Consider the following 22,130-nt stretch of genomic DNA (forward strand, 5'->3'; position numbering starts at 1 on the left):
GTGCCTCTGATACCCATCCCACGGACTCGATCCATGAGGATGCCATGGTTGATGGTATCAAAAGCTGATGAGGGATCAAGTAGAATTAACAGGGTTGCACTCCCCTGTCCCTCTCTCAATACAGGTCATCCATCAGGGCAACCAAGGCTGATTCAGTCCCATAACAAGATCAAAACCCAGACGAATGGGTCTAGATAATCAGTATCCTCGAAGAGTGCCTGCAGTTGCTCCGCCACAGTCCTCTCAAGTACCTTCCCTAGGAAAGGGGTATTTGCGACTCCGCGGTAGTTATCTAATACCACTGGGTCCCGAGTGGGCTTCTTCAAGAGTGGCTGCACTACTGCCTCCTTAAAGACAGCAGAGACCACTCCTTCCCACAGGGAAGCATTTATCACTCCCTGGTCCCACCCAGTCATACCTCCTCGGCTAGCTTTTATCAGCCAAGAGGGGTAGGGATCGAGAGGGCATATGGTCGGTCGCATTACTGCAAGCACCTTGTCCACATCATCAGGCCGCAGGAACTGGAACTGATCCCACAAAATCGGGCAGATGGTGGCATCAGACACCTCGACTGGAACTGTGATAACAACAGTGTCAAGTTTGCTGTGAAGACAAGCAATTTTGTCCTCAAAGTGTGATGCAAAAAGGTCACAGTGGGTCCTTGACAGGGCCAGAGCCCCATTTATTGGGGAGGGTGTTAACAACCCCCGGGTCACCCAGACAAGTTCCGCTAGATGGCTATTCGAGAACACAATGGAGGCAGCAGAATAAGCCTTCTCTGCTGCCCACAATGCCACACAACAGGCACGAGTATGTGTTCTAGAGCGTGCTCGGTCATCTTTGTTTCGAGCCTTATGCCATTTGTGCTCTAGCTGATGCCCAGCCTGTTTCATCGACCACAGCTCCCCAGTATACCAATGAGCGGAGCAGGCTCTACAGTGCTGGAGAAGGCACTCAGGTGCAATCAAGTCGATGGCCCTCCACATCTCACCGTTCCACAGTGAGACTAGGGCCTCAGCTGGATCACCAGCTCTCTCCACTGGAAAATCCCCAAGAGCATTCAGAAATCCATTGGATTCCACGAGTCTCCTGGGGCAGACCATCCGAATGGGTCCCCCACCCCTGCAGGAGGGAAGTAACACCGTGAGTTCAGACCTCACCAGGAAATGGTCTGACCATGACAATGGGGTTACATGGACCCCCCAATCTTCAGACCACCCAACTCACAACTTGGAGCAAAAACCAAATCAAGGGTGTGCCCCACTTCATGTGTTGGGCTAATGACAAACTAAGACAGCCCCATGGTTGTCATGTAGGCTGTGAAGTCCTGAGCAGCCTCAGCATGGAAGCTGAGGTCACCCAGAACCACCGTCCTGGGTTCCTCCAACACCACACTTGAGACTGCTTCTGTCAGCTCAGTCAGGGAGGATGCTGGGCAGCAGGGTGGGCAGCGCACCAGCAGCATCCCCAATCTGTCTCTATGACCCAACAGGAGGTGCAGCCCCTCAAGGCCTGCTCCAAGGTGGAGTGGTTTCCTGGTGATAGAGATGGAAATTCTATGAACCACAGTGACTCCCCCACTCCCAGCCCTCCAAGCTATGTTGGTGCTGCTCCAAGTACCCAGGTGGGCAAAGCTGAGTCAGGTCAACCCCACCCAGCTCGCCCACCCAAGTCTCAGTAACGCATGCCAAGTTGGCCTTCTCATCCGAGATTAAATCATGAATGAGTGCAGTCTTGTTGCAGACTGACCTGGCATTAAATAGCAGCACAACACAGGAGGGCTCAGTGGATGAGCTACCAGGCACATGAGAGCTAGAGGGAGGGGGTAGAAGGGGAACAATGTGTAGGTATCTATAGCCCATTCTACTTTGATGTCCCAACCCCTTCCTCCTGCCATATCTCCTTCTGCCCCAAGTCACTAGAATAGCGATACCCCCTCCTTCGGTCCCTGTAATGTTTCTGCCGCTGATGTGGAATCATACAGAAGGGCTATTGTCTACCATTTGTGGATATCAACCTAATATTTGGGAATAACGTTTGAATAAGACAGATCTACCTTCTGAGTATCAATATCTTGCCTAATTGTTCCCATTTCTTTATTTATCTTCTCTTTCTTTTTCTCACATTGTGCTAGCTGAGCCTTGACTTCATCAAGTTCGGATTCCTTTTGCTATAAAAGGAAAAGAAATATTTTAATTTAAAAACAACTAATATCACTTTGGAAGGTATATGCTATCTTTTTTAATTACCCGTTTGTATTCTTCTTTCCCTTCATGAATGTAATTCTCAATCTCTTTTACACAGTTATGGATGTTTTTAACTTTTTCTTTAATGTCATTTATCTGTGAGAAAACAGAAATGGAAGAGTGTTTGCTTATAAGAAATGCATATAAATTCAGAAAAAGCAACAAATTATTCAAGTAAATTACATTTACAATATTACACATCCCAACTCCACCTTAAAAAAAATCAGATCAGAACTTTTTGAAAAGGTAAGCTTTATGAGGTTTACCTCAAATTGCCTTAATTAAAAAAAAGGCAATTCTCACAATGGAGGGATATAAACAGTGGACCCCCAAGGATCTGTATTGGAATCGATGTTTTTACACTTGTTCATAAATTATTTAGAATTAGGGGTAAACAGTGAGATGTCCAAGTTTACTGATGACACTAAATTATTCAGGATGGTAAAAACAAAAAGAGATTGTGAAGAACTCCAAAAGGATTTCTTCAAACTGCATGAATGGGCATTAAAATGGCAAATTAAGTTCAGTGTAAGTAAACAGAACATGATACATGTTGGGGCAAAATGTCCTAACTCCAGTTATAGACCTGCTTCGCACAACACAATAAGGCATGATGGGTTGTCACCGTGGTTTGTTTCAGGATAGCTTGTTGTGACGTCCAAACCCAGAGCAGTTTTTCATCATTAGTTGTTTTTCACAAACAAGCCACCTTGAGAACACATGGCTTATTGTTGGGTTGTTCAGCGTGGCTTGTTGAGACATCTGAACCCAGCAGGATGACTTCATCATGGGTTGTCAGGAAAGGCTAGAGAGCTGCCTGGCAAGAGCAGTGAAAACCCCTGCCCTCCCCTCAATCTCGCTAGTGCCTCTGCCATCCTCCCTCATCCCTTGTCAGTGTTCTCTACCCCATGCTCCTAAAAATCAAGAAGAAAGGAGACCAGAGTGTGTCCTGAACGCATTTGCAGCCTTTTTTTTTGGTCTTGCACAAGTGCACACATTTGAAAGTCTGCTGTTATGAAATTTGCATAATTTCCCCCTCTGCTTTACTACTCTGCCTTGAAATTTGTGTATATTTACCGATCCCACTCACTGCTTTGCCCTGACATTTGTGCATATTTACGGATCCACCTCACTTGTCCACCTTGAAATTTGCTTATGTTTACCAATCCACCTCACTCCATGCTCTGCCTTGAAATTTGTGTAGGTTTACTGATCCACCTCACTGCTCTGCCTTGAAATTTGCATATATTTACTGCTCATAAGTATATCTGACAGCTAACAACGGAGACCAGTGGAGGGAAGTGACAAGCACAAAGGGGGGATGGATGCGAAAGTGGCTGGGGGCTGCAGGAGAAGGAGTTTTTGGGGTGGGTGTAATTACTTCGGTACTATGTGAAGCAGCCTTTTTTTAAAAAAGGTGTTCACTAGCATGGCAAGTGCTGGAATCGAGGATGAAATTGATAAGGACATTGACAAGAGGAGGATCTCAGTATGCTGGGCTAAACAGTGGACCTCTCAAAATAATTTGAATAACAGACTCTGATTTTTTTTTTTAAGTTTGCGAAGGCATTCATAAGGGCACAGAAAATTATATACATTTGGCAATCTGATGTCAGGGTGGAGGGGTGAGGTGGGGTTTCCCTTGCGAGCTGGCAACCCCAGTGGACCAATTGAAGAAAGGGTGATGTAGGGAACAAGGAAACAAGGATTTCTGCTGCAAAGACAACTAGGATACATACCAGGAGTGGGTGGGAAGACTGAGGGGGAAGCAAGCCACGGCAAGCCACAGAGTGACAGATTGTCTATCAGGAGTTAAAGGCAACCTACCAACCCACTGTGGCTTATTCTCAGGGTGGCTTAGCATGACGTGAAAATTCACCCTTACACTGATGGGTTCTGAAACGACAGTAACTAACCAGGAAAAAAGTTATTAAGGCTGTGGATAGCTCACTGAAGCTATCAATCCAGTATGCAGCAGCTGGGAAAAAAGCAAATTCTGTGCTATGGTTTATTGGAAAAGGGATCAAAAATAAAGCTGCCAGTATTGTAGTGCCTCCCTCCTGTCCTCTCAACTCTCCTCCTGGCCTCCTCCCTTAACTCTTTTATCCCCTATCACCAAAGAGGTGGGACAAAGCCAAACAGCCTGCTATGCAGACATCTGTGGTTCTCCAGAATAGCAAATGTCTGAAAAAGGGACATTTATTCCTACTCTCTGCTTCCTGTTCTTTAAACAGTTACTGATCCATAAGGACCTATCCTTTTATCTTATAAATGCTAACTTCATGTCACCACCTCAATTTGACTTGGCTCTTCAGAATCCCTCCTGAAAAACTCAATTAAGGTACGGATATCGGTCCTACATCTTTCTCAGTGAAGACAGATGTACATTCATTCAGCTTCTCTGCAAATCTCCCTAGCCTCCTTTAGCACTCCTTTCCCTCTTGTTGTGTAACCGTCAGACTGCCTCCCTAGCCCAGAGTTTGTGTTTTTTTGTGGGTATTTTTGTTTTTCATGTATTTAAGCAATTGTTATTCTTTTTCTTAATGTTTCTGGTATTATACCCCTCACATTATCGTTTCACTAACTGTCAGTTTATATTTCTTTTGCCAGGATTTGTGTTTCTTATGTTCTTCTCATTTCAGCAACATTCATTTTTCTGAAGGAATGCTTCTTGCCTTTTACAGCTCCCTTAACTGTGACTGCTTACAGTGCCAGCATCCCTCCTAATTTGTGGCATACATTCTAGCTGAACTTGCTATTATTGTGGCTTTAAATAACCTCCAAGCATTCCAAAGAGATTTAACTTCTTGGATTTCCCCTTTCAACATCCTTTTAACTAGTCCCTCATTTCTGAGAAGTTTCCTCTTTGAAGTCACACATCCATGTCTTTATATACCTGCTCAATTATGAAAATTATACCAACATACTCAAAATGTTTTGAAGCTAAGATTGTGCGCACGATATTTATGTATATGAGTAGTCATCACTAAATGCTGCATAGACATAGAATTCCATTCACAGTCCATTAAAACAGATGGCAGAATTCCAACTCATTTGGCTAACCACTAGAACAGAGATGTAGGACCAAGGCCTGAGGGCCAAATCTGCACTCTAGAGTCCCCTACAAGGCCACGCCCCTTCCCCTGGCCCCACCCCCTTTCTCCCAACCACCTATCATTTTGTTGCTTTATTGCTTTTGTGCAGTTTTTTCCCAATTCTAAAAGGTTGAAATGCTTCTCCTAAGGCTAAAATATGCTAGTATTTGGGGGGCTTGGTCCTAGCTAAGAAGATCTTAAATTTCATTCTTTTCTGTTCATGTCTACCTAATTTTGAGTGTTTTCAAATTGTTTCTGGCCACCAAAATCCATTATAAGATAGAGCTGTGACCAGGAAATGAATGCACCCTTGCTTACAAGAAGCTATATTTTACCAAACAACTGAGGATAAGCGGTCTTCACCTTCTCTTGTGTCACTTTGTAACTTGTGTTCTTTTTGTTCATTAACTCTTCTTTCTCTTCTTGCAGTTTTTCTAAAGTTGTTTCCAGAGGAAATATCTGCTCCTTTGCTTCCTGAAAAAGAAACCACCTTTGTGTCCATCATGCTCTGGAAGTTTGTCTTTGCACATTATGGTCTTTTTTATGATTTGGCAGAATTTGATGCTCAACAAAACTGAAACACACTGGGGGCAGGGGAGAACAACCCATGTTAGCATCTATATTAGTTATTCATCTTACCTTGATCTCTCTGTTCAAGGATTGCACCTCAGTAGTCAGCTCCACAGTTTGCTCTCCCAGCTGCTGTCGACGTTGCATACAACTGGAAATCTGAAGTTTCTCTGCTTTAAGCTCATTCACTGTACTCTTTAGATATTGGATTTGATTTTGCTGGTCTTGTTTAAGAGTTTGCTTCAATTCAATTTTGCCTGTAACTGCAGGTATAATTAGAGAAAGGCACAATACAGTAAACTAGAGTGTCAAAATACAATTTTCATCTTAACTAGATGAAATCTTATCTAAAGTACTATCAGCACTGGAGGATATAACTTTACTTGGCTCAAAATGAAAAATAAGATATCTGCTGTAGCCACATGAACATAATATAATTGGTAGACTTGTATATGTAGTAGTAGTATGATGTGGTAGTGATACTACTATGATTTATCACAGAAGAGACCAGAACTAAAGATGATACACCTGCAAACATTTAACAGTTGCCACAATGGTGCTAGCAAAACTATTTGGGGGAAAAGGGGTCTCCAGAGATACGTAAGTGGCTTAATAAGATACCAGTTGTGGTGAAGTTAAATTCTTACATTCAACTGAGACGAGGTAGACTACAAGGAATTTTACATGAACTGAAGACCTTTTCTTGTGCACAGTATAGATGCACATAAACACTAAGAAAGGTTTGCTACTGAAAGTTGTTCTCTATGTAAAATAAAAAATTATAGATTGTATTTTAAAATATTAAGGAAACAAAGGCTCGTAAGGGAGAACTCCTTGTCTGAGTTAAGAAACTCTGAATTGCTTATAATCAAACTGGTCACTTTCACAAGTGAAAGTAAGAACACCTTTTGGCTTTAACTGTTCTCTTTTAATTGTAAATATGTATAATTTGATACAGCCACTTCAACATGAATGGTAGTGTAATTATTTCATTTGAAAACTGGATGACTACACTTTTCCCTGTTCTTTGGAAAGATGTGGTTTTCAAGATGCTCAAGTGGTGGCTATTACCCATTTTTGAATCAATCTCCTTCTGGGAATATTAAAAAAAATGTAGGGAATTGCATTTCTACATCTGAACATATAGACAATGGTCTGGTTCACACATAATACTAACCCATGGTTTATTTAACCCATGATTTGTTGTCCTACCCAGGGGTTGTCTGGCAGATGGTCAAAGAAACCATGGTTTGTTTTCTCAATCCCTAGGTTGTTTCACTCTTCTGTCCACTCTCTCTGTAGCCCAAATGCCTTCATGGCACTGTAGGACTGTCATGCAGAGCGACTGGTTGGTTTTTTTTACTGCTCTTGCCCACTGCCTGTGTAGCATTGGTGAAACAATCTATAAACAACCCATGGTCCTGGCTTCACACATAACAACCACCCATGGTTTAAACAATCCAGAGTTTACAACCGAATAAATCATGGGTTCTCTTTCTTAGTTGTTTGTGGTTAACAAACTATGGTTTGTTAGCATGGCTGTGTTCAGACATCATGACAACCCAGAATTGAACAACTCATACTATGGGTTAGCATTATGTGTGGACCAGGCCAGTGTGTGCCTTTCTTCATACCCATGTAGGAAATACAGAAATAGATTTCAGAGCCTCAGTTATGGAAGTAGACTAGCACTTGTTCATATCTGGTTACCTGTGTCCCACTGATGTTTTCTCTCTTGCTTTTCCTGGCTCACTTGTAGAAGAGTTCGACCTAAATCTACTCCCTGCAGCTTAGTAGCTTGCTGTGCAATTTTTCGCTCAACATCTCTTAGATCAGTCTGGAAAATAACAGGAAAATGCTGATATTCTTGTAGTGCTTGATATCATGTTTTGGATTCCAATTAGTCCACTGCAGGTGCAAGTGCCCACATGCATAATGATCACCCTAGGACATAATGGGGCCCACTCTTTCCCATTGTAGCTTGGTGCATTTAGTACATATGCCATGGGGAAACATGAAGCCTATGTGTGCCTCCCTATGCCCAATTCAGGCCTCCTTCACACTACTTGAAGAAGTAGAGGAAGAAAACCTGGACAGGGACATAGCCCATTTCAACACCCTTTGCCTCTTCACATGAGTAAAGTGAAGGGGGGCTTTAATATGCAGCCTGACCTGTGCAGTACACTTACCTGATACCTTTCCATAAATGTAATATCTTGCAGACATGCTTTGGCACTTTCTTCCTCAGGCATGAGAGTACCCAAGAGGGTTTCCTGTTCTTCTATATCACCTTTAATGCGTTGAATCTCTCTGTTGAGAGTCTGTAGCTTGTTCCTTAAGTCAGGTATGTCCTTTTCTTGGAGTTCAGTTACCATTTGCCTTAACAAGAAATATAAAATTCATGACAATACATTCCTTCTATAACAGCAACAGAATCAGCTCAGTACAAGAGACAGTTGGGCTTGGATTCACAAGTGGCCTATACAGAATAATTTTACAGAAAACATCTCTTCACTTGTGTTTGATTTAGCTTAATTTATCAAGTATTTAAAAACTCAATATTATGGAATGTCACTATTTATTGCTGCCCCCTGTGAATAAAAATTATCTCCATTACCATCATGAAATGTCAAAAAATAATAGATTGAACGTATTTAACTCAACATATATTCCTAGTGCTGGGCAAATCTGTCCTACTCCCACCTTTATGCCCAAAACAAAAGTTAATGCTGGGACAGCCATTCCTAGTTTGCAAAATTCACACATTCTGGTGTGTGCTTATGTAAGCATGCATATGCAAAATGCAATGTGACAATTGGTCTTTGAAGGGTTTACAGCCTACTGGCTGTAGCCCTGCCAAAACATCATCGTCTCTTCATGCACTCTCTCTCCTTCCCTTCAGTTTCCAGAGAAGCAATGGAGCCTCTGTTTCTAGAGGCTGCAATGGGATGAATATGGACAAACTCTAAGCTTAGTTTGAAGCTTAGACATGATTTATTTAGACATGATGGAGGTGATTTTGGTCACTAGGAAAGCCAAACCGAGAATGGCTTTACAGCCTCTTCCAATGGAGCAGCACTCATTCTGGAATACCAAGTTTGCAGCCTGGGAGTACTTATCAGCTCACTCATTCCACTGTGGCCAGGAGAGCTTCTGCACAGTTCTGGCTGATACAGGAGCTGCAGCTCCTTTTGGGGAAGGCAGATCTGACCACTGTTGCACATGCTTTGGTTAAATCTAGATTGGATTATTGAAACACACTTTATGTGAGGCTATCTTTGCCAGACTGTTATTGGAGGCTTACTATTTAGAGCTTAACATTTTAATATTTTTCAATCTGAATTGCCTCCCAGTTTATTTTCAAGCCCAATTCAGAGTGCTGGTTATACTGGTTAGACTTATATGGGCTTTGGTGCGGCCCAAAGTATTTAAAGGACCACCGCTTCCACATGATCCTGTTTGCCTGCTAAGATCATTGCAGCAGCTGTGCATTCTACCACCGATTCAAGTGGGAAACGTTAAGTTCATGGGATGGGGCTTTCCCAGTAGTGATGCTGAGGCTCTGGAACCCTTTGGTCCCCTCAGTTTCAACCTTTAGGACAGTGGTGCAGAACCTCAGGGGCAGGGGCCAAATCCAGCCTTATGGGGTCCCATCCAACCCTTGTTTGGTAGTTTCCCAGCTTTTGCAGGTTTTCCCCCATTCTAAAAGGTTGAAATGCATCTCCTAAGGCTCAGTTACTGGCAGGAAGAGCTTGAAGAGAAAACATGCCATTATTTCTTTTGTATTCTGCCCCTGCCCCTTTTGCCTTTGTCCTCTCCCATCACTGGAATGTGACCCTCAAGAGCTTCTCCAAAATAGAATCTGGCCCTTGGCCTGAAAGAGGTTCTGCACCCCAGCTTCAGGAGGACTGTGAAAACTGCCTGCTTTAGGCAAGATTTTAATGTTATGTGATCACTATTTTTAAAAATTCTGTCTTGATGATGTAGTTTTGTTTAATTCTGTTTTATATTTGTTTTGTTCCATATATTATGATTTTGTTTCTTTTGGATGTTATTGGCTTAGATCCTAATTTCCTGTGAGTAGAAATCCAGTCATGGCATACTCCCACTACAGGACCGAGTGGAGGGGAGGGGATTTTTGCCAGTTCCCCTTTCCCCTTGTGCCATCCCAAGAATCTGCTCAGGGTGACTGGGGGACCCTCCAGAGGAGCATGAGAAGTGGCACTGGGATGGGGTGGGAGTGGGTGTGAACAACAAAATCCCTCCTCTCCCCCTTCAACTACAAAAAGACCTCTCCTCTTCCCCTTCTGCCAGCTGGAGCCTCCGTTTGATTGGAGTCCCTTCTGTTCATAGATGGGCAAGTCAGGATCCAAACCACTGTATTATCTTATATTGGAAGCCACTTTGGATGCCATATATGTTGCATAAATCTAAGATTTATATGCCTCATATAAATATTATAAATAAAGGTATATAAAAGCTCCTTCCCAAGAGCCCATCCAAGAAGTGATTTTAAAATAGTTGTATTTTCTGAATGCCTGTCTTATATATTTCTACAGTTTCTGCCTCACCTGACAGGTTTAAGCGACATCATTTCATCACGTTTTTTCTCCCTCCTCTTTAGCTCAGACTCTGTTGTCTTCAGTGTGTCTGGAGCACGGCGCAGCTTGGCCTGGAGATCATCTATTACTTCCTGCAGTTCTACCTCTGACTGGAAGACCCTCTGACAAACTGGACAACAAGATTCTTTTTCATCTGTTAATTGTGTGATGAACTGTGAATAAACTGCTGTGGCTCCAGCAAGCATGGCTGTTTTAAAGGAAAAAAATCATTAATACTATATTGATAAGACAGCACTATTTTATCAAATTCACCAATCAAGGCAACAAGGGAGAGATTACATTTCTACTTTCAAACACTTATGTTCCTTTTCCACTAAAAAGCCTCCAAAGGAGCTTAGAAGCAAGTCAACAATGAACATGAAGTCAACGTTAAAGTAAAAACACAAAGGAAATGTTTTAAGAAACAGATAAAACAAAACAAGCAGCAAAGAACAGATAAAATACCAATTCAGTAAATCCAACTTTGCCAGCAAAACAGCAGAAGCACAACTCAGACCAGATATCCAAATATATAAGTCCATTTGCAAGTTATGCCTAAATACCACTCTTTCAAATATTGCTAGCGTTGCTAAATCTTCAATCCATTGCATTATAGGCGGTGAGCTTTTATCTTTCCAGTATCATAGTATCAGTCTTTTAGCAACCAAAAGGACACGAAGGATCCATTTATGCTGTTCATGTGTTACATTCGAAAAAGCAGGTAAGTAATTTAAGAGAACATTTACATCATATATGTTATATATTTTTTTTGGTTTTTTATTTTGTTAAAACTCACAATAAAAAAATTATTTAAAGGACTCTTTAAAATAAGTCTGAGCCCGTTGCCTAATGATATTAGTATAGGCCCTTCACAAATCTTTTGGGGCAGGGTGATCCTACAAACTGCTATGCCGAGACCCTCGGTCTTGGTGCTGGCATACAGAAAATACCCTCACTGTCGCTGTCCTGGAGCTAGGAACATGGAAGGGTCACAGTGTACATTACTGATCACCTGAAGTAAAAGGATGTATGGAAGTTGTTTTAATATGAAAAAAAGACGCATAAAGCAAGAGGAAGTCTGAAGCATTTTAGATATCTACAGGAAAGACTTGAGGTGCAATTTCAATTTCACACTAACCATTTGCATATTCAAAAACAGCTGTCTTTATTATTATAACTATAAAAAGCAAAGGTGTAAATAATATACAAAATAGGGCAATACACTCATCAGCATCCAGCATAATTTAAAACTGAAATATGTACAACTTTACAGAAAACTATAAGGGAGTGGAGAGAGAGTTGTACGAACTTGCCTCGCTTCTTGGATGTTTTTTCAATTTCATCCTGAAGTTTGTAGAGATCACTTTCAAAATCCTGGCTTCCACAAACATCAAAAAGCTGTTCTTCATAACTGGACAAATGCTCCTCTTTTTTCCTTAGTTCAGTGCTAATATGATTTTTGTTTTGCTCTGCTGAAGCAAGTTCTTTGCTGAAACATAAGTATTGTAATCAGAAATGAGATTTTTTAAAAGGACGTGCAAGAGCAATTTTAACTTTTTTAAGTGGGTTGAAAATGCTGCTTGTTTAATATAAAGTAAAATAAAGAGTTGTAACTATAAGCTTGCCAACTTATAGGCTGGATGGAGGAGGCCTGCCAGATGATAACCACTAATTAAAAATAGCCTCTTTTTTGTTACTTAGAGAATTCTGTGCATGCGTTTAAGGCAAGGTTCTCAAATTGACTTAGTTCAGACAAAATCTTATAAACCATCGTTTGGAGAACCAGGAATGCACCTTGGGTTTATGCACTTGCTCTTCTACTCTAGCTCACCAATATCCTCCTTAATTTCCATGTTGCTCTAACCATAACTTTCCAGTGCTTAATTCCAAACTATAGTTTGCAAACTAATTTCAAACCATGCTTTGGAGTTTAACATTAATCATAGTTTGCCCAATTTAAACATTATCATAGAAAAGTATGAGAAAACCAGGAAAGAGAGGAAGGAATCAGTATGCAATAAGGGATGGGAGACAGGAGGCAGTGTACAAGCCTACAGCATAACCCCAACAGAAACATGACAACAGAACAGGGCCACTTTCACAGAGCCTTCCTCAACCTGGAAAATAATTGTTCAGTCCTCCTGACCAATGTCTCATATTCAGGCTGAGAGAGAGAGAGAGAGAGAGAGAGAGAGAGAGAGGAGACACACGCATCCTTGTCACTGACAAATACTATTATTATTTATAGGTCATTTGAAAATCTTACTAGGTGCATGGCCTTCTGGGAACCCTTGAGTGCCAGACTGGGACCCATGAGGGTCAGATCTGGTCCCCAGGCATGAAGCTTTGCACCCCTGGTTTAAAATAATGCATTACTTGCCAGTGTATCAAATTACACATAGATCAAGACACAATTCCCCTTCATGGATCACTGCCTTGTTGTGGCGAAGGGGCCTGCGTAACTCAGTGAAGCCATAAGCTACGCCGTGCAGGGCCACCCAAGACGGACAGGTCAAGGAGGAGAGTTCTGACAAAATGTGGTCCACTGGAGAAGGAAATGGCAACCCACTCCAGTATTCTTGCCAAGAAAACCCCATGGAATGTATCACAAGGCTAAAAGATATGACGCCGGAAGATGAGCCCCTCAGGTCGGAAGGTGTCCAATATACTCCTGGGGAAGAGCAGAGGGTATTTCCAAGTAGCGCCAGAAAGAGTGAAGTGGCTGTGCCAAAGCCGAAAGGACACTCAGCTGTGGATGTGTCTGGTGGTGAAAAGAAAATCTGATGCTGTAAAGAACAATATTGTTTAGGAGCCTGGAATGTCAGATCAATGAATCAAGGTAAGCTGGAGGTGGTCAAACATGAGATGGCAAGATTGAACATTGACATCTTGGGAATGAGTGAACTAACATGGACAAGCATGGGTGAATTTAAGTCAGGTGACCATTATATCTACGACTGTGGGCAAGAATCCCTTAGAAGAAATGGAGTAGCATTCACAGTCAATAAAAGGGTGGGAAAAGCAGTACTGGGGTACAATCTCAAAAACGATAGAATGATCTCAACACGAATCCAAGGCAAACCATTCAATATCACAGTAATTCAAGTCTATGCCCCAACCACTGAGGCTTTACAAGTAGCTGAGGAAAGAAGGGAAGTGAAAACCAAGGGAGAAAGGGGAAGATATATCCAACTGAATGCAGAGTTCCAGAGAATAGCAAGGAGAGACAAGAAGGCCTTCTTAAATGAACAATGCAAAGAAATCAAGGAAAACAATAGAATGGGAAAGACTAGAGATCTCTTCAAGAAAATTGGAGATCTCAAGGGAACGTTTTGTGCAAAGACGGGCATGATAAAGGACAAAGAAGGCAGGGACCTAACAGAAGCAGATGAGATTAAGAAGAGGTGGCAAGAATACACAGAAGAACTATACAGGAAAGATCTGAATGTCCCTGATAGCCATGATAGTGCGGTCACTGAACTTGAGCTGGACATCCTAGAGAGTGAAGTCAAGTGGGCCTTAGGAAGCATTACTAACAACAAAGCTAGTGGAGATGACAGTATTACAGCTGAGCTATTTAAAATCCTAAAAGGTGATGCTGTTAAAGTGCTGCACTCAATATGCCAACAAATTTGGAACACTCAACAGTGGCCACAAGACTGGAAAAGGTCAGTTGACATTCCAATGCCAAAGAAGGGCAATGCCAAAGAGTGTTCAAACTACCGTACCATTGCGCTCATTTCACATGCCAGCAAGGTGATGCTCAAAATCCTACAAGCTAGGCTTCAGCAGCATGTGAACCGAGAACTACCGGAAGTACAAGCTGGGTTTAGAAGAGGCAGAGGAACTAGAGATCAAATCGCCAACATTCGCTGGATCATGGAGAAAGCAAGAGAATTCCACAAAAATGTCTATTTCTGCTTCATTGACTACACTAAAGCCTTTGATTGTGTGGATCACAACAAACTGTGGCAAATTCCTAAAGAGATGGGAGTACCAGACCACCTTACCTGTCTCCTGAGAAACCTGTACGAGGGCCAAGAAGCAACAGTAAGAACTGGACACGGAACAACCGATTGGTTCAAAATTGGGAAAGGAGCACAACGAGGTTGTATATTGTTGCCCTGCTTATTTAACTTATATGCAGAGTACATCATGAGAAACGCCAGGCTGGATGAATCGCAGGTCAGAATTAAGATTGCCGGGAGAATTATCAACAACCTCAGATACGCAGACAATACCACCCTAATGGCAGAAAGCGAAGAGGATCTAAAGAGCCTCTGGTGGAGGGGGAAAGTGGAGAGTGCAAAAGCTGGTTTGAAACTCAACTTTAAAAAAACTAAGATCATGGCATCTGGCCCCATCACTTCCTGGCATATAGAAGGGGAAGAAATGGAAGCAGTGACAGATTTTAGTTTCTTGGGCTCCAAGATCACCGCAGACGGTGACTGTAGCCATGAAATTAAAAGACGCTTGCTCCTTGGGAGGAAAGCTATGGCCAACCTAGACAGCATAGTAAGAAGCAGAGACATCACCTTGCCGACAAAGGTCCGTCTAATCAAAGCTATGGTTTTCCCAGTAGTAACGTATGGCTGTGAGAGCTGGACTATAAGGAAGGCTGAGCGCCGAAGAATTGATGCTTTCGAACTGTGGTGCTGGAGGACTATTACGAGTCCCCTGGACTGCAAGGAGGTCAAATCAGTCCATCCTAAAGGAAATCAACCCTGAGTGCTCATTGGAAGGTCAGATACTGAAGCTGAAGCTCAAATATTCTGGCCACCTAATACAAATAGAAAACTCCCTGGAAAAGACCCTGATGCTGAGAAAGATTGAAGGCGAAAGGAGAAGGGGACGGCAGAGGATGAGATGGCTAGATAGCATCACCGATACAATGAATATGAATTTGAGCACACTTCGGGAGAGAGCATAGGACAGGAAGGCCTGGCGTGCTATGGTCCACAGGGTCACGACTTAACGATTGAACAACAAGACACAATTATACAAGAAAAAATTCAAGAACTACACATTCATAATTGCATGGGCAAGGGACAAAACCTTCCAACAACTAGGTGACTGGTAAATTTCAATGCATACAACCCTTTCCCTCCTCCATCATTCAGCTATCTAAGCAGCAAACCATAGGAGAATCTCTTTCTCTCTGGCATGTTTCCATCTGTCACACCACCCTATCTCCCAAGTCTGTCTCCTCCACTTCCTTCCACCCTCACTCCTGGTTTTGTTTGTCTCCTCCACTTCCTTCCTCAAAGTCCTGTTCTGACTGTTAAAAGTCCTAAACAGTCAGAGACCAGAGTATCTTAAGAACTGCCCCCACTCATGTAAGCCCGCCTGACCTTTGAGATCCCTGCTCCATGTTCCACCCCCACCCCCCGCCACCACTGTCAGCTGTGCCGTTTGTGGCAAGGCATCACTGCCACCAGCACACTATGTATAGAATAGGGAGTATTCCCAATTCCTGCGAATTAAACAAAGAATACAGTAAAGTAAGATGACATACTATAGATTTTTGGCCACAGTCATCCGTGCAGATTAATGCAATACACTCTATATGGTGGCACCAAGGCAATGAATGCTCTGCCTAAAGAAGTTAGCCTGATCCCATCACTTCTCACCTTTCACCAGGCAACTATGACTTACCTTTTTCAGCATTTTCAGGTATGCCCTTTTAAAACTGTGTTTTGAATGCAGCTGGATAACTTTCTACATATTTTATTCTTTGCATATTTGTTTACAAGTATTGGATTTATTTTTAATGAAAAGGAAAGATAAAATGTTGAAAATAATTTTTGGATACAAACCATCATGCATAATTATTCATTTAAACAGCAGTTATTGCAACAAGCACAGGTTCTTTAGTGGCAATATGTAGCAGATTGTGTCCTCTACTAATAAACAAAAGATGAAAAAGTTGTTTAATGACTACAAATCTCCCCACTACTGCAGCAAAATTCATGCACATTTCAGTTGAGCAAAACTTACTTGAGCTTAGCATGTTTGTCTCTTGTCTGATTAATTTCTTTATTTTTAGAGTGAAGCCAATCTTCAAGCTGTTTTTTGTTTGGAAAATATCCCATCAAGGAGATTAACTCTTCATTGTGCCTGGATTTTATTTTTCTGATTTGTTCTTCTTTGTCTGCCTTTTAAAAAAAGATACCTACAAATAAGTTTTGGTTTGGTTTTAACAGTTACAAAATTAGTGTCAAAACACTTGATAAGCAAACAAATCATTTATAATTCTGAAAATGTTGGGCTGGTTCAGACATAATGCCAAACTTCAAGCTAGTGTGCTCCCTTGCACTCTACGATTCCCTCCCTGCCTTAGTTTGCAATTTTGTTCCAAGTGGCAAGCTATGACTCATTCACACAATGCCAAACCATGGCACCATGGATTTGGCATTACTTTTGAACCACCCACTATTTTAAGGTAACACTTGACATATTCTGTGTGTCCTAGCATATTAGCAGTGTCAGAGAAAATACACTACTTTATCTTTCTTCAGCATGTCCATCTGGGTTATTATTGTAGTATTAAAGTTCAACTGCTCCATTTCTTTATCCAGTTTCCGAAGAAAACCGTCCAAATTTGCCTTCTCTCTTTGCAGCCCCTGTATTTCCATTTCTAGGGCTTCGACATTGCAATTCTTCTCAGCTTCATCTAGTTCATGTTTCTAAACAGAGAAGTAAAAGGAGCTGGTTTTTTATACCTCTTAAGAACACATATTCTAACAAATGTAAAAGATCATCAAAACTGGAATGTTATACACTGAGTGAAAAACAGTATTAGTAACAAATACAAGATACTCTTTGTAGCTGTTGAAGTCCTTTCTTAACTGTCAGTTCTATTTCTCGCTGATACAGTAAACATAAGTCTGCATTGTACTATTTCAGACTGCAGGTGGTGGCTCACATGGTTGAATGCTCCTCCCAATGAAAAGGTTCCCTGCACCTAAAAAAGCAGCAATTCAGGTAGAGGGCTAGGTTAGAACTGTTCTCCCTGTTGCTGTTTTTTCCATGTGAATGGAACATGTATAAGGGAGCTCATGTGAACCCCCACATGCAGTCTGAAGCAAAAGAGCCCAGACACAGGTTTATCACTTTAGCAGGTAACAAGACTGAGTAAAAACCTTGGAGTCCAATTCTCCACTGGTGCCACATCATTCACATTTTATCGCTATACTGTGTCAATACAAGGTAATAAAAGGGAAAGAAAGAAATTAGAATTTTCCATTGCCAAAGTGTCATATAGCACAACCAGAGATTCAAAATATGCACATGGTTTCTTGAAGACAAGCCTGGGGTGGGATGGTTCAGTTTACTCATGCCAGAATTGAGGCTCATACTTGGAGCCAATAGTTGCAACAGGGTGAGTGTTGCATGGATCCATCTCCTGCATTATTTCAGTTATCTCCAAATACGTATGCGGAATTACTATCAAAGGTTTTTTTACGGGGAAAGATGCTAAAACTTTATGGTACGCCACCACTATATAAACTCAATCTGTAATACACATTTGTGAAACTGCAAAAATAATATTTCTACAGTAGCAAAACAAGTAAATAGTGCAATAGTATACTTAAGCTGGAAATAGGATACTTGAAAATTATAGTAGAATGTACAAGCAAAAACGTGTATTTTAACAGAACAAGTTTTAAAGCCGCTAAATTATAAACAAGTGGGTTCACTTACCATAATGGACAATCAGAGGCTGCTAAACATATGTGAGAGTTAATGCTGAATTTGAATCTATGAAAGCGGTTTTGATGGTTGATTGCCCATACAGGGAAATGTACACTTTTCTTACTAAAGTTCAATTTTTTCATATATATATATATATATACACACACATACACGCGCACCCATGTTTCAAATCGGGCATTTTCTGATTTTTGAAGGCCTAGTTTATGAATGCACTTAATCTAGCAAATAAGAGAAAAATATGAGGGTGGATATCTTCTTTTCCCACCTTTTCTTAAGTGTTTCCTTCATAGATAACATAAGCCTTATACCAACATGGTTCTAAATATGTGGACCTTATGCATGATGAGTGGGACCATACCAGCCTGAGCTCCAGTGCTACTTGACATCTGTGCACTGGGAGAAGGTTCTACATGTAGAGTATCATATGTAAACCTGATCACAAATAATCACAATAATCATATGTCACAATTGTATGCACAGAGATCATATGTCAGTCCCCAGTGCTATGCAACTTCTGTGGATCTCAGGCAAACACAACCCTGCTACCTCAGTGTGCACAGGGTCTACACAGTTAGAGGCACATCCGCATAGGGCACGGAGTTCCAATAATATAGATGAGATACTTGGAAGAAGAAAGGTAATGTTGTTGATTGATCAAGGAAGTTTTAGATATGCTAATTATTATGCACACAATTTGATGTTAAAATTTTTTAATCTTACTGCTTTGGCAAGTTCCTGATCCAGTTCCAGGAGTCTATCTGAGGACCCTTCAAGCTGATGTAACTCATGTTTCAGGTTCTTTACTTCAAGCTGCTTCTTATTTTGAATGTCTGATTTTAGATCAATGGTTCTTTCAAGTCCAGTTTTTTTGTCTCTTATTTCATCTAGTTGCTTCTGCTTCATTGTTTCCTTCTCATCAAATTCTCTCTGTAAGAGTCATGAAATGTATTTACACAAATGCTCCTGATCCTAAGCATACTTTGTTAGCCCCACAAAATCAACAGGACCTAGTTGAAATTAAATATGCTTGGGATGAAGTATAAGTTCAGAAGTATTCTGTTCTAAGTCCTTTACCCAATAAATGCAAAAGAAAAATGCTCATCTAACGCCTCCGCCCCCAGTCCTGTGCAGAAATATGTGTCACTATCAACTTGCAAACAGCCATTAGAGCTAAAAATCTCTTTCTAAAAACCTAGACAAAAAGGTATCTTGCCTCTCCCCTTTGAAATCTCTGCTTCACAATAGCAGCCAGCAAGACAGAACAGAGGCCAGGAAACAAATGGAGTGAACTGTTGTCAGGTTGCTATAGCTCCCCTTTCATAATCTTGAAGTGGTCTTGGTTTGCAGGGAGGGAGAGTTCTTAGGAATGTATGAACTGAACTACATGTTTAGAAATATACATGACACCTTCTTCCTGAACTGCAGTATTTCAGACTACAAGCAAGGGTTTTTTGTTTCAATGCTCCCTTTGCACATAGAAAATAGTATATCAATTAGGCTAGGGTACAATCCTTCTCCCTGAGATGCTTATGGAGGTTTTATTGATGGGGAGGATCCCAAACACGCTATTCCCCTTACTATACTTTGAAAATAGAACCAGGCACAACTGAGTGTAGGGCTTCTCCTTTTAAACATTTTATATCTGTTTAATGCTGCAAAAATGAGGTAGGAATGGGGTGGTAGAGTACTGAAGCAGCAGAATGGACTGTACCACTTCAACTGTAGGAAAGGAACACATCTTTGATCATTCTCTACATAAAACGGAAAAAATTGAAGTAGAAAACTAAAAGCTGGGTGAGAATCTCTTCCTCATGTACCAGTTTGTTTGAAACACTCGTGTGTGTGCGTGTGGGGGAGACAGAGAGTGAGAACACTACAAAATCCCCCACCTGCAATCTCAAGTGGAAAAATACACTCTAGTCTACCATCTCAATTGCATGCAGAGGTAGCCTACTGGATCAGGAAGGGGAAGATTTTCATTGGTAACCAGGTACATATCTCTGTATGCAGAAGGCATTAACTAGTGTGTGTAAAACATTTCCCTTATTTTTATTACTTAAAAGTGATTCTTCACCTTCTCAGAAATATACTGGGCGGATGCAAAAAAAAAGAAAGAAAAGAATTTCATCCTGTTAGTTGCTACTCCTCATTACTTCTCACAAACATAAGGCAATCCTTACTACTTGCTTTAAGCCCCCACCCCACAATCAATCCCACATTTTACCAATTATAGCCAGACAGAAAAATCCATACAAAGGCATAGTTCATACTAATGCGCCAATCTAAAATTTACTCAAAAGTCCAACTATTTCTCTGAAGTAAATGTGCTTGTGCTTGCACCCTAATCTCTCTACAGATTTAGAATGTGGACATCTTTTAAATTTTACATTAACTGACCCTTTAGGAAATGTAAAAACATAAATATTTACCATCAACTGATTAGCAGTTTCCATGTCTTTGTCCTGTCTCTCTTTCACAAGCCTGTGAAAACTGTTAATTTGCCTTTCATTAAAAGGTGTTCTTTCAAATCCCTCCAGTTCCAACTGAGCTGCCAAAGACTGAATTAATGAATCTCGGGTTCTAATATGCTGTTGGTGACGATCTGCTTGCAACTGAAGGCGACCTTCACAGACACATAAAGAATGAGGTTTAAAAGCATAAACACATTCATTTTCACTGCTAAAAAGTTACGGATTTACAACTATTTATTAGATGTAAGCAGCTAACCTATTCTGAAATAGAAAATTACTACTTGCTTGGTCACTTGGGGTGAGTAAACTTAGCCTCTACCAGGGCTTATTCAGAGTCTCCCCTTTCCAGTTTATATTCAGAGCTTGGCATCTAATCCTACACTCACAGGAAGGAGAATTCCTTGTCCTCTCCTCCCCGCTGCAGTCCTATTGCCCTTCCAAAAAGCCTCTCCCTATGGGTTAGGGGCCCGTCAAGGAAAGGCTTGGGATGTGGTTCAGAGGGCTGCAGTGAGGAATGGGGGAGATACACCTTGCATGAGCATAGATAGCACTGGACGCCATCTGGAACGTCTAGCCCTTTATAAAGAAAAATCCAGTTCACATGCTCATTTCAGCACTAAGTGAGCTTTTAGTGCCCATGCATGAAACAGTCAGTCATGTGTGAAGCCTCCAGCATTATTTCACAAACACAGCGGTCTGTGTATTGTGTTGAGTCTGAGACCTTTAATTATGAGTCACCTTGATTGCCTGTGCTAGTTTAGTACTGTGGGCTTACCTTCCCCTCCTACTTACCTTCTTTTGTATGATCTGAGGTGGTCATTTGGAACGTTAGTCGTCCTCTTTATATTTGAGGGGGGGTCCCCCTATTTCCCCCTTTCAACTAGTACTGCAACCAGGAGGGGGGATGGGGAAGGGAAACTGATTTTGATAGCAAAATACAGCTTATGGGGATAGGGTTAAATACCCATTACAATCAAACCTGCAGCCCCAACCCAGGACTCCATTTCAATTAAAATAAAGAAATAAATCAGGAGTCTCATCACTGATCTTCATCGTCTTCAGTTTGGGCAAAGAAAGATGGAGGGGGTTTTCTCTTTAGCCAGGGGAGGGTGGGGGGTTGGGGGGGGGGGAAAAAGGAGTTTAATACTTTATATTGTAATCTTATGATTTTATGGTTTATACTACAGAATGAATTTTGTGTCTTACTATGTTGTAAGCTGCCTCAAAAAAGGTAGTCCTGAAAGGCGGACTATAAATATTGGAAAAAAAATAAAATAAGTTACCTCTAGGTAGGAATGCTAAATATTCTCCCCTCCATTTGGTACTTCCTTTCAGTCTGATTCTAAGTGTGTTTATTCAGAAATACGTCCTTCTGAGTTTAATAGAAATTACTCCAAAATGCATATGCACAGAAAAGCATCTTAATCCCAG

General features: G+C 41.3%; 1 protein-coding gene across 6 annotated transcripts in view; it reads right to left on the reverse strand.

Moving 5' to 3' along the window:
* The window catches only part of RAD50 (RAD50 double strand break repair protein), an 81,359-nt gene that overhangs the window by 23,049 nt on the left and 36,180 nt on the right, over positions 1-22,130 (reverse strand). For all 6 annotated transcript variants that reach the window (XM_084838834.1, XM_084838833.1, XM_084838831.1 and 3 more), the window contains 12 exons: positions 20,658-20,851; positions 18,949-19,155; positions 17,016-17,198; positions 16,510-16,667; positions 11,826-12,001; positions 10,483-10,720; positions 8,101-8,290; positions 7,622-7,748; positions 5,981-6,174; positions 5,705-5,815; positions 2,250-2,342; positions 2,057-2,170 (listed from right to left, as the gene is read on the reverse strand). In XM_084838834.1, coding sequence (XP_084694960.1) covers positions 2,057-2,170; positions 2,250-2,342; positions 5,705-5,815; positions 5,981-6,174; positions 7,622-7,748; positions 8,101-8,290; positions 10,483-10,720; positions 11,826-12,001; positions 16,510-16,667; positions 17,016-17,198; positions 18,949-19,155; positions 20,658-20,851 — 1,985 coding nt within the window. The remainder of the gene's footprint in view (positions 1-2,056; positions 2,171-2,249; positions 2,343-5,704; positions 5,816-5,980; positions 6,175-7,621; positions 7,749-8,100; positions 8,291-10,482; positions 10,721-11,825; positions 12,002-16,509; positions 16,668-17,015; positions 17,199-18,948; positions 19,156-20,657; positions 20,852-22,130) is intronic.

The sequence above is a fragment of the Heloderma suspectum genome, chromosome 2 (genome assembly GCF_057233095.1).
Source record: "Heloderma suspectum isolate Gila_16-S chromosome 2, 16-S_ref, whole genome shotgun sequence".
In the NCBI taxonomy this organism is placed as follows: Eukaryota; Metazoa; Chordata; class Lepidosauria; order Squamata; family Helodermatidae; genus Heloderma; species Heloderma suspectum.